Source organism: Psammomys obesus, unplaced genomic scaffold, assembly GCF_907164565.1.
Source record: "Psammomys obesus unplaced genomic scaffold, mPsaObe1.curated_primary_1811, whole genome shotgun sequence".
In the NCBI taxonomy this organism is placed as follows: Eukaryota; Metazoa; Chordata; class Mammalia; order Rodentia; family Muridae; genus Psammomys; species Psammomys obesus.
This window is the reverse complement of record NW_026596326.1, coordinates 1747773-1760906: the sequence shown is the minus strand read 5'-3', so window position 1 is coordinate 1760906 and position 13134 is coordinate 1747773. Positions and strand designations below refer to the sequence as shown.

Genomic DNA, 13134 nt, shown 5'->3' with positions numbered 1-13134 from the left:
CCAACCCCTAAACACAGATTTGAAAACAGAAAGTTCATATGAAAAATCAAGATAGCTCATCTCCTCCCAAAATTACAAACCCTAGAGTAATTCTTCTGGTCTTCTTGAGATGACTTAGATGAAGTTCCAGACAAAGAATTCAAAAGGATGATTCTAAATGTAATCAAAGAAAGGGGACTCAATCAGCTGAATGAAAATCAGGGGTTGACACAGGGTATGAAAATGAACTTCAATAAAGAGAAACACTGAAGAAATGGGTAGCATAAATGAAGCTAAAGATTAAAACTTGATAAATCAAATCCTCAATGGAAACACTAGCCAACAAAGTGGATCATACAGAGGAGAAAATATCAGGAGTTGAAGACAATCTAGCGGAATTGAAAGACTTGGTCAAGGATGACCATCAAAATAAAATTAAAAAAAAAAAACTCTGGGAATAGACCATTCATGTCCTTTGGAACACCATGTAATGTATGGGTGTAGAGGAACTCCATAACAGGATAGAAAGTATTTTCAATGAACCCTAGCAAAAATGTCCTCAAATTTAAGGACAGTCAAGCACATCCAGATAGATACAAGAGGCATGAGAACTCCAGATACATAGGGCAGAAAAAGATACTCCTGAAGTCATATTATAGTTAAATATACAGAGCAGAGCATCCTGCAGACTGCAAAAGAGAAACAGCAAGAACTATATAAAGCAGGCCCATCAGAAAATCAACTAAGAATCAGAATCTTTGAAAACCAGAGGGCCCTACATGATCTGCCAGAGATTGTCTGTGGTTGTTTCTGATTTGGGATTTTATCTCCAAGGGAGAAATGAAGAGCTTACAATAGACTTCAAGAGCATCCATCAGGATAGCTCAACCTCCATCTTTCTCCAAGCTTGGCTGCTTCAGAAGACCAGCAAAGTCTACAAGACGCAGGTGGAAGGAATAGATGTGGCATCTCTGCTTTGGGATGCTCTGTGGTAGAGAACATGTTCACTGAAGGATATCACTGTGAATGGTCCTTAAGTACAAAGCCCCAAGCTCCCCCCCCCCCCGGAGTCAGGGCTCCGTTCTCCATGTTATCACACATGTAGGGTTATTGACCGAGATGAACTTAGAAACCCTTGACTTACTACTTCAGTAGTGGCGACCTTGATCTTACGGCAATGGCTCCTCTGTGAAGGCTCTCCTCTCAGGAAAGGTCTTTATCTAAAACTGGAATTCAGACTCAAGATGTTTAGGAAGAAAAGAGGTGAGGTGTGGAGTTCTGGTGTCCTGGGAAGAGCTGCGGAATGAAAAGAGGAGAAGGTGGGGATGGACAGTCTGATCTTCTCCGAGTTTATCTTTTCTGGTCTACACACAGCCGTTTCTCTCCACACCTTTCTGGCTGAAGCTGAGCCCTATTTATCTCATCCACCTGAGGAGGGGCCTGAAATCCGAGGAGGTGTCAGTTTCTATTCTGGGAAAGGGTTGGCTTCCATGAGTCAAGTGACTTTTAGAAGGTCACAGATGGGTCAAGCTGTCTGAGGTTGAACAGCAGGCCTTGCTGGATGACCCCATGGTCATCAGAGTTCATGGTAGAGACTCTGGACTGGACCCTCTGACTTCCCCACTGGAGCCTGCTTACTCAGGCTCTTACTTACTCTTACTCATGGCATCTAGCCCTGGGGAAGGTATCCTTCTGTTGGGTGTCCCTGTCATTTGGAGATTTACCAGTCTGATTTAAGTTTTGGTTTTAGTAAGTTAGAGCCTTTTTTTTTTTTTTAATTAAAAAGAGATGTGCTAAGACAGACAGACCAACAAACAGAGAGATATATAGAGAGATCTAGGTAAGGCCCTCGATATTGTTGGCCAAGAGATTATGAAGGCAAACTCCACAAAACCTTAGAGGCTGTGACAGCATGCACAAGACCTGCACATAACCAAACCAACCAAACCCCAGGCATTCTGGGGAGAAGAGCTTGCAAAGTCCCACCCATTTCTGAGGACCTATTGACAACTGATGGCTTCAGGGAAAGGGAGAATCAGCTTTCTCAGGGAAGTGTCCCCAGAAAGGCTACCCATGATCCAGCAGATGCTCCATCACCCATGGACACACAGGCAGCACTAAGTGGACTCGGTAGACTTTCCAAAAAGAGCACAGTGCTGGATATGGCAGCACACACCGTTAATTCTGGCATTGGGAGAGCAGAGCAGACGATCTCTGAGTGGGAGGCCAGCCTGCCGTACATAGTGAGTTCTAGGCCAGCAAGTGTACAAAGTGAGACTGTAAAAACAAAACAAAACAAACCTAAACAATAAAAAAAGGTGCATGGAGTACATGGAGTTAGGATAGAAATGTGGCAATGGGGATGGGAGACGACCTAGAAAGGGGGATGGTGGAGTGGATTTCATAAAAACAAATTCTATGCAAACAATAGGAAATTTAAACATCAACCTCTGATCTATCCATAAAAAAGCAAATGAAAGTGCTGAAGTTCATCAAAGACTAAGAAATGCTGTAAGGGTAACAAAGGATGCTGATTTGGTTGGAACATATTGTATAATTGTGTTGATATGTTATACTGTCCACATGATATAGAAAAATTACCAGTGAATCAAAATAATTTTAAAAAAATGTTTAAGGATATGGAAGACGATGTTGGCTTTGAACTTGCAGAGATCCACCGGCCTCTGCCTCTCTGAGTACTGGAATTAAACGTGTGTGACTTTAACCACTCCTGGCTGTATTTCCACAATCTTATTCTCTGTGCCTTTGGTATTGGCATACAAAAAGGCCCAGTAATCTTTTAAAGTTAATTTTGTATTCTGTTACGTTGCTGAAAGTCTCGATCCAGAACTTTTTTTCGGTGGAATTTTTGGAATCTCTTATGTATATCATACCATCTTCAAATAGGGATCATTGACTTCTTTTCCTATTTGTATCCCACTAATTTTCTTCTCCCGTCGTCTTCTGCTGACGTGTCTAGTCAACTTTTCTCAATGCTTTAAAGAGTGGTGACTCTCCGTGGCAACCACTCAAATGAGAAGATTGTCGTCCTAAGGTTGAGAGCAGCACACATTTATAAACATGAACACAAATGTTTAGAAGGCAGCTTGCCAAGATGGCTATCTAGTGACACAACATCAGTCGGCCCCTCTCCTTGGGCCAATGAGTTCTCTAACCTTGGTTTTTGACCATGTTTTCAGTACCAGGTATACATTCCCTCTGTGGAGCAGCCTTCGACACCAGCTGAGAACTGTTGGCTACTCCCACGAGCCATCTTGCCGCTACTGCCTCAGTGGACACATCTTGCCTGACAGGTTGGTCTGGTAGTCTGCAGGGTGTGGACAATTTTCTTTAGAATATTCCATCACAGAGTCGTTGGAGAGCTGAGAGCCGAAGAATGAACTCAGGCGACAAGAGCTGTGCAAAGGTATGTTCACAGCATCGAGGAAGGGCTGAGTACTTTCTGACACTCTCTGCCTCTCTTCCATCACTGATTTCTAGGTCTGTATGTGTCCCGACATCCAGGGAGCCCACTCAGGTTTCTCCACAGGCCAGCAACTGGTCCCTTTCATTTCTCTCAATCTCCACCACCAGCTGCGCCCCTCATTGCCTTCCTGCTCACTGAGAAAGGATCAAGGGCAGTACCCAGACCCCCCCCCCCCAACCTCCACCGCACGGAGTAATCACTATGAGCCCCTCAGAAACACACCATTCTATCAGTAAGTGTGATCTGATCCTTGATCTTGACTTGTCTTGGCGGCTCTGTGCCCTGGGAAACACCAGGTTCATGTGTGTCCTGGGGCTGAAACGAGGGTAGTCTGCCTCAGTGCTCCTGAGGAGAAAAACAATGATGGCCGGCCAATGGCACAGCCCTTCCTCCTACTGGGCAATGTGTTTCAGTCATTCACTGGGGGTGTTTTGGAAACTTCTTACTTCTTTCATCCTTGTCCCCTGGCTTCAGAGAACTCATTTCCCAGGTGTCTTGGCTAAGACACCTAAGAAGGCTAAGTTTCTTCTCACATACCAAGAAGAAACTGACTTGTTAGCTCTGAACCTCCACCTTTGTTTTTCAATTCCTGATCATGTGAGAGCATGGAATGTTCAGTTTCATTTTCCTGGAGATGGTTATGCTTCCCAGAAAGCACACACAGAGGTTTACTTTCACTTTTGCTTCCTGAAAATGCATTGGCCAGCTGTCATTATCTGCCAACTGACAGAGACAGCTGCAGAGCTTTTCCACTCTCTGTGCCACCAGGGCTCACTGCTCCAGGCTCCAGGCAGCCCTCCCCGCTTCCTGCTCTCCTTAATGCTCTCCTGAAGGAGGGCAGACACTTGGCAGTTGTTGGTGGCTGAGCCTTGGGCTGCAGTGAGCAACAGGCCCTTAGAGCTCTCTGCTCCTTTGGTGGAAACATCAGCTCTGTTTACAGCAGAAACTCCTTGGATCTGGTGAGTGAGAAAAGCCCTTGCCTCCACAGTGACCTGAGTTTCAGCACTGAGGGCAGAGGGTAGGCAGCCAGTCGTGACATCATCCTTTCACAGAAGGGAGTCGTGGGTCTGGAGCTGCCTTTTGGTGTCAGTAGTGTCATGAGAGTTGTGAAAAAGTTTAGGCCGAGCAGGGTATTGCTGGGTGACTCCCACAGGAAACCATGCAGCGCTCACTGTAAAGCAGCCGAGTTTTCTGAGTCTAGCGCTGCGCTGCCAGGGAGCTATGGCACAACTCTGTGAGATTTTCATAACCAACAAGAACCTAAGTAATGTTTTATCGTTGGCCCATGGAGGAAACTTACTGGCTGAGGTCTGATGATGTCCGTCCTTCTCCATAAGAGATAGCACAGTCACGTCCATCTTTACACTCACAGAATGCACTTGAGAGTAGATGTGTCTGGTTTTTAAGATGCTCAAAGATTCCCTAGTTGTTCTAACAGTCACTCAGCTTATATAATTAGTAATCAGAAATAAAACAATTCTTCTTCCTGTTCTGGCTCTTCCTAGCTCTTGCCTTTATCCTCTTGTTCCTTCCCCTCTCTCTCCTCTTTCTTCTTTGTACTGGTAGTGAGCCACTAAGTTACAGTCCAAGCCCTTTTACTTTTTTATATCTTAATTTAAATTATTTATTTATTTGTGTGTGTGGTCATACAAATGCTACGCACATGTGCAGAGGTCAGGGGACAATTTTGGAGAGTTAGACTTGCCTTCTGATTTATGGAGACGAGATCTCTCTTCTTTTTTGGCTGTGCTGTGTATTCTAGGTATCTGGCCTGTGACCTTCTGGCTCCATCTTCCCGTGGCTCTTATAGTGGGGCAGAGGTTCCTGAGGACCGTCTTATCTGGTCTTTCATGTGGGTTCCAGGGATTGAAGGTGAACAGATTTGCAGAACAAGTGGTTTTACCCACTGACTCGGCTTATTGGCCCTGTTTTCACCTTTCACTACCAATAAAATGATTTTATTTTTGTCACCGTCAGCATGCATGATATGGCAATTGTGTCGTTTTGCCTTTTTCTTTTTCTTTTCTTGCCTTTCTTTCTTCCTTCCTTCCTTCCTTCCTTCCTTCCTTTCTTTCTTTCTTTCTTTCTTTCTTTCTTTCTTTCTTTCTTTCTTTCTTTCTTTCCTGGACTTGTGGAAGCTCAGCTCTGACAGTGAGTTCAGCAATCCAAGGAGTATACATGGGGTCAGTGACTAATATAAACCAAGCACACACACACGCACACACACACACAGGAACACACATACACACACACTTGCTGGATAATGCACCAACAACTTTATTTTTTTCTTAGTCCTTATGTACCTAAGTAAAATTCTTCATGTAGGGGGAAAAAAAAATCACATTACAATCACTTCTTAATCATGAATTTCAATTACACATAATGAGCACAATTTTTATATTTTTTAAAAGCAGATAACACAAAACTTAAGAGTCGATAAAACAGATTAAACCCACATTAGTCTTGCAAAACAGACACCAATGAGATTCTGTTATGGAGCAGATAATAACCAATATTATTCTGGAACTTCTAGAATTTATTCATTCATGTATTTATTTGGACATCACATATTGCTTTATTTCAGATTTTTTTAACATCACTGCTTACATATTATGGTGTATCATTTTGAGTTTTTTGGTGAGTGTGTGTGAGTGTTCTTTCTTTAGTTTTTCTTTTTGTTTGCTAGCTTGTTCATTTTAAAAATTCTCGTCTTCCCCCCCCCTTCCATTTTCTTAAAGGAGAAACAAAAAAGGAATGGAGTTGGAAGGGTGGCAAGGGTTGGAAAGCTATGAAAATCACTTTATTTAATAAAAGATCATTAGGTAAGCATTTCCTGTACTTTCATGAAATAAACATAAAAAAGAAATTTTGCATATTGGGTATCTCACCTTACACATTATTTAGCATGTCATCTGTGGGTATAAAGCTTAGAAAGAAGAACTTTCTTAAAATCCTCCTCAGATTTAGATGATTCAAGCTACAGGTGACACTGAGGCTAATTCTGACATTCCTTTTAAGATAAAAGTTCATAGAAGTTTTATTTCTTAACTTAAGGATTATCTGGTTTACACCCATTAACGATTCAAGATCCTTTTTTAAAAGTAAGTATTTTCTGTTAAAGAGCAGTGTGGAAGAAATGTGTTCTGTGCTCTTGGCTTGGAAGGGAAGATTGCCGGGCACAAATGCAAACGGACAGAACTGACAAGTGGTTCCTGGCATTCATTCGGTCAGCTTTCAGACCACCACTGTCAAGGATGAACACTCCATAGTCAATTTTATCACGAAAAACGTCAGGAAGTCATACCTGCTACCATTCTTAGTAGGTTCCGCTAACTTCAGGTCCGGCAGAGGTGTCCGTCTGCCGTTCAGGCTCTCACTATGAGCGAGGAACACATAAGAAAATGAAGAGATCTAGCTTGAGAACAACCAAGAAAACTGGGAAAACTGGGAACTTTCCACTAATTGCCCAGTGCAGAGTCACCCTCTTCCCTCTCCCTGCCCTCCCCTGCCCCGGGACTCAAACTTAACAATCAGACAACTGCTGGAAAAACCCTAAGGACATAAATGCAGGCATCTATGGAACATTCACACACACTGATGCTGGAAAAGCCCCCAAAGCCACAGGTGGGGGCAGGCTGTCCTCGGAAAAACGGCAAAGCGGGCAGCTTAACCCTGAACACACTGGCAACTCTCCCTGCTGGAAGGTCGAAGCACGTAGCCGGACCCCAAAATATCCACCAATGAAAAATTGCCCTGTTGCTATTTCCAAAGTTTGCCTATAGAAACCCAAAGCTTTTGTTCCTCGGGGTGGCCTCTCCTTATGGTGCAGGAGACCCGAACACGTTGGTTTCCATCAACCTCTTGCTGTTGGCCTCGATCCCGGTCTCCATGACTCACTTGAGGGCCTTCCCCGGTAATGTAGGACTCCCACGTGTCTTACAAAAACAGTGGTTAGACCCGCTGGAGACACCTCCCTTAGCTCTCACTGCCGTGGGTCTGCTTTCCGCTGACCTACACAGCTATGGCTTTATAGTCCCTCTGAGAAGGAAACATCTTCCACACTGCTGCGTGCAGTAATTTCACTGCACTTTCTGAAGGGCAACGGAACCTTCAGCTTCGCTTGGTGCATCTCAGTGGCACTTCTTGAGAAGGTCGGCTTCTCCTCCTTCAGCAGCTTCTGGGTCCTGTTCCTTGTTCATAAAGTTGCATGTGGTCTCTGTGTGTGTAGCTGACGTTCAAAACTCCGACTCCATCACCTTATTTAGATTTGCCTTAGTGGGGGAGGCAGACACTTCTCACCAAGAAGCCCTCCCTGAGAGGCAGGAGAGAGACCTGGCCTGCAATGGAGGCCTTCCTTTGTCCTGAGCAATCACAGGAGTGACTTGTTTTCACCCTGCCAGCAGCCTTAGGGTGTTTTGCTTTCATGCTGCAAATTTTGCAGTAGTCTTCCGCATTTTCTCAAGCTGCTCATGAACTCCCTCTGGAGTCCAGGCAGGCCTTGAACTTGTTGCCCTTCTGCCTCAGCCTCCTGACTAGTCAGGGTTATAGGCAATGAGGAGGGAGACACTTGCTCTCCATTAGCTAAACCCTTTGTTCCTGTATGAGGAACCCTAATGTATTAGTGTATTTAGGTGTTGGGTATGCTAAATTGACCGGCCATTCTATACCTGTGTGGAAATATTACCAGTTATTACGCCATGAATATGGACAGTTATTATGTGGCAACTGAAACAACAGAACTTTATTCTCTTTTAGTCCTGGAAGCCAGCCAGACATCCATAATTAGTTCAATTTGCAATTGACCTCATCTGGATAACACAAAGTATTGGCCCCAGCTAAGAACTGTCAATCACTGGAGCCAACACTCTGGTGTGTAAATTATATATTCACAGATTCTGGGGTTATGATGCACACGTCTGTCTTTGAGATCATTCTGACAGTGCAAGGATTCAGGAAAGTTACTCTTTCCTGAATCTGAAATGCAGAAACCAGGAAGATAGAGAAAAAGTGTGTCTTCTCCAGCTGAGACGAATAAACAAACCAGGAATATAGATGAGTTCCAGTGACATGAATCAATCTGTGAGAACAGGAATGGCCTACAGGGGCTAGTGTGCCTTGAGGGATGGGTTTCTGTTTTACCAACCCTCTTTTCTTACCTCTTCAGTCTTTCTCCTTTCTCACAGATCTCCCGAGGAAACTGCCATGGATCAGTTCATCTTAACCTTCCTGAAGAATGCTTCAGAAAAGAATTTCCAACAGTTAACAGGGCGATTTCTGCCTCATTACTTTACATTAATCAGTAAGGTAGGAGGCATGATCTCTCCAGAAACTCTCACCTCTATTCAAAAAGCCCTCCAGGAGGGAAGACTGGCTGATATTGTGAGCAAGATTCAGGAAGTAATTACTGCTGCAGAAAATGCTGTCCTGGAGGTGGCTGTGATTGGGGAGTCGGGGACTGGCAAGTCCAGTTTCATAAATGCCCTGAGAGGGTTGAGTCACACAGCAGAAGAGGCAGCTGATGTCGGGGTTGTGGAGACCACTATGCATAAAACCCCCTATCAACACCCAAAATACCCCAAAGTGACCTTCTGGGACCTGCCAGGGACTGGGACTCCCAATTTCCTCCCAGACACTTATCTAGACAAAGTAGGATTTGAATACTATGACTTCTTTATCATCATTTCTTCTTCTCGGTTCACCCTCAATGATGCTCGCCTGGCTCAGAAAATCAAGGATTCAGGAAAGAAGTTCTACTTTGTGAGAACCAAGGTGGACAGTGACTTGTATAATGAAGAGAAAACCAAACCCACAACCTTCAAAGAGGACAGAGTCCTTCAGCAGATAAGAGACTACTGTCTGGCTAACCTCAGTGACATTGGAGTGTCTGAACCACGCATCTTCTTGATCTCCAACTTTGATCTGGATCGTTTTGATTTCCCAAAGCTGGAGGAGACGCTCCTGAAGGAGGTCCCTTGCCACAAGCGTCATATGTTTGCACTGCTGTTGCCCAATATCAGTGATGCTTCCATTGAGATAAAGAGAAGTTTTCTCCAGGAGAAGATCTGGCTGGAGGCCTTGAGGTCAGCGGCCCTAGCCTTCATCCCCTGCATGACCTTTTTGATGGGCTTCGATTTGCCTCAACAAGAACAGTGCTTGAAGGGGTACCGAAGCTATTTTGGCTTGGATGATAAATCGATTGAAGAGATTGCTGAAAAGCTGGACACACCTGTGCAAGACATCAAGGGCCACCTCAAGTGCTTGGACTTCTGGTCCCTTGTAAAGGATGACAGCATAGTGGCAAAATCTATAAACTGTGTTGAAGCTTTTTGTGCCGTGAACGGAGGCCCTTCGTCTTCTGTCGTCCAGGGTTTCAAAGCCTATATTCTGCGTTCAAAATTCCTTAACGTGGTGGCTGATGACGCTAAACATCTCTTGAGGGAGATAGAAACAGTAAATATTGCCTAGCAAAAGAGTAAATGAATATCAAGGCTTGTGTGAGTAAGTTGGGAGTGAATTGTCCTTCTGCCAAACTCCCAGGCCAGCTCCTCCCTAAGGTTCACGGGTTCTGTCCCATGGAGGAAGTTCATTGCTTTCCTGTAGAGATCACTAACCTGAAAGGATTGTTTTGGTGGCGGTAGCCTGTTTTCTGTGTCTTTTAACATTCTCTTTGCTAAGAGATAACTCGTTTCTGACCCATTTATGGCAATAAAATTGCAATAACAAGATGAGACTTACAATCACCATTTCCCAGTTCTTTTTCTCCTCACCAATATAAAGAGCGGTCTATGAATATGAGGTCATGGCTGAAGGATTAGTAAAATGTTTGCGGTGGGGAAATGCAACGTGAACGGGAGGTGGCGACAAAATGAAGTCCCGAAGCAGGAGAAGATCTTGGAAAGAACATGGCATGTAAAGAGGTCAGGGGGGCGAGTACTGGCTTGGTTCGTAGCTAGGAATACGGCACACTGATGTGAGAACAGGTATGGCTGGTTCCAGGAAGAGCAGACGTCTGCTGGGGAATAAGGAAAGTAAGGGGTAGGCAGTCAGAGGATGAAAGGAGCATAGAGAGGGTATCAGAGTCACTTCAAAGAAAGCCTGCCATGTTAGGAGTTTGCTTTTTCCTCAAGGGAGGCAGGAGTAAGGAAGCCGAGGCAGGCGGGGTAGAGAAACAGCCTGGGCAGAGCTCCCCAATAGAGGATCGAGGATCGCTGCTGGTATCTATTCTAACAAGCCTGTGAGAGTCCAGGGCAGAGCCATCACCTCTGGAAGGCTCTCTCAGATCATTCCAGATGAGGTCACGGGGGTGGGGAGGTGGGGCTCCAGAGGTGGTGATGGAAACAGAAGCATGTGCTTTGGGAGCCAACTTGGAGTAGGAAGTTGCAGCAATGGCTGTGGAGAGGCCGAGAGAAAGGATTATGTGTACACACACCCCGAGTGTCTGGGAGAGCACCAGCCCCACTACCTGGCGTGGAGAGGAATGGAAGGAGCTCAAGTGAGGAGAGGGATCTGGGGTTCAGCTACATTCACAAAGTCAGGAGCTTCCTACACAGACATACCAGAAGGAGGTGGGTAAATAATGTGGTAATTGAGGTAGGGGTGAATTCTAGAGGACCTAGGATGGGTTGAGTTAATCGAATGGGTTAGATGCTCACCCCGCCCCCACCACAAACACACAAAAGCCAAACTCCAGCCAACCAACACAAAATACAAAAACAGATAATTAAAACTGAGAAAAACAAAAGCAAAGCAAACTCAAACTTGCGTGGATCCCCTCCTTTCCCTCTGGCCTGGCTGTACTCTTGATTCTCTGCTGCTCCCGTGTGGCTATTTCCTTTCATAGCAGGCGAGGCTAATATGAGCTGGTGAATTCTAACACAGTTCTTCACTATCTCCCTTGAGTGAGCTGTGGTCTTGTTCTAGGGAAAGTGCCATGTGCGAGTCTTCCTCATCCATGAGGCGACAACACTCCACTTCCCTCCTCTGTTAATGACAGGTCTGTGTAGTTGCAGGTTACCACGCTGGGGTTCCTCTAAAGGGCTAGCCTTCTCTCATCCATTCATCCACCATCAGAAGCTCCTGCTGACCCTTCTAAAACACACCCATTCCTGACTCCTTTCCACCTGCCGTTTCCTACCCGACGTCAGCACTTGTCATTGCCGTTCAGCATGAGGGCAATGCCCCCTATCTGGGCTGACCTTCTAAATAAATAAACGGTGTTCAGTCATGTTATGCATATACAGAATCTCTGGAACTTCTTGTTTCTTTGACTTCTCCATCATTGCCTCACTTGTCCTTGACCTCAGGCTGTTGAAAGTGAATCCATAGAAGAATGAAAGTTCCAGTATGAAAACCTTTCATTAGGAGGTTCCCCATCACCGCCCAGTCCTCCTTCCCTTCTGTTCCCCCATGATTTCCTCATGTCCACTCTCACTGGCCACCACATGTTCCCCCAACATGGCGAGCAGACATTGCAAAGCTCCAAGGCCTTGACTGTCCCGTGTTACATCCAAACAAAGGGCTTTTCCCAGACATGCCTGGCCTCGCCCACCCCTCTCCTTAGCTCACCCCCTTCACGCCCTGTTTAGAGTTGAATTTCTCTTCCACTCTGAATCTCTTTTCTGCCTTGTGTGGCCCTACAGCAAGTAATACCTGAGCGTGGAACATTTTATCTATGTAAAATTTTGCTGATTTCTGGCCTCCTCACCAGAACTTGTTTCCTGATGCCGCTTTGGCCCCAGGTTCTTAACAGTGTTACTATATTATGTTCTCAGAAAATATTCTTTGGATGAGTAGTGTTTATGTGATCCAAAACAACCTTGTGAAAATTATGTCTCAGCTCATATGTCTCAACTCCCTTTGCTGGGTGCTTAGGCAGTGGTTTAGCTTTGCTTCCTTTGAATGACAGCATTAAGAGGCCACTTCATCTACCCACTGTTCCTTGAAGAAAAAGCATTGTTTCTCCTATCAGCACTTTTTCTTGATTTCCACTTTAACCTCTCTTAGTTTGTGCCATGCCTTCCTATTGCCCACAAGTCTTCAACTGAGGGGCCCATGGGTGGGCTCACAAACAGAGAGAAAGGAGGCAAGGAAATGCTAGTAAGACATCAAGGAAAGACAAGGGGAGAATTAGGTAATACTGGAGGGTTTCAAGAAAGAATGGAAAATTACTCATTTCCTCCCCCCCCCCCAACAACAGTAGAAGAAAGCCACACCAACACAGTGGAATGGACAGACAATGGGAGGAAGAGGATATGCCGATACATAAATAGAACCCGAAAAATGAACCGACAGCTGGTATAGAAACCATGAAGTTGGGATGGAAGGACAGGAAAACGACTCTCACTCACCTTTGGCTGGGTGTCCTGTGGAAGAACAAACTCAGCATGGACGCCCTGTAGAGGGGGTTGTAGCGTTATAATAATTCCATTGTTCCTTTCTTGTGTTTACACTTACTAGGTGAGAGGGGACAAGGAGTAGCTGTTCCATCTGATCCAATCCCTCCTTAGTCTTCACTGGCTTCTCATTCAGGCCTGCTCATGTCACTCTGGGAACTTTCATCCCCAGACTGTGGGGCTTAAAGAGACAGAATCCTCCTCTCACAGTGCTGGAACATCAAAGAAATGGGGAAGTCCCAAGACGATGTATATGCAAAATGTCACAATCTTACA

The 13134-nt window shown here is 45.0% G+C and overlaps 2 protein-coding genes across 2 annotated transcripts in view; one reads left to right on the top strand and one right to left on the bottom strand.

Annotated features, from left to right (window-relative positions):
* Nucleotides 1–1168, bottom strand: part of LOC129669112 (T-cell-specific guanine nucleotide triphosphate-binding protein 2-like) — a 35169-nt gene extending 34001 nt beyond the window's left edge. The window contains exon 1 of the mRNA XM_055597220.1: nucleotides 1124–1168. The gene's annotated coding sequence lies outside the window, so the exon portion shown is untranslated. The remainder of the gene's footprint in view (nucleotides 1–1123) is intronic.
* A 3025-nt stretch (nucleotides 1169–4193) lies between these two features.
* LOC129669047 (T-cell-specific guanine nucleotide triphosphate-binding protein 2-like) lies at nucleotides 4194–10194 on the top strand. Its single transcript, XM_055597120.1, has 2 exons — nucleotides 4194–4425; nucleotides 8650–10194. Exon 2 carries the CDS (start codon nucleotides 8669–8671, stop codon nucleotides 9929–9931), a length of 1263 nt encoding a protein of 420 aa, XP_055453095.1. The 5' UTR covers nucleotides 4194–4425; nucleotides 8650–8668; the 3' UTR covers nucleotides 9932–10194.
* The last annotated feature ends 2940 nt before the right edge of the window (nucleotides 10195–13134 follow it).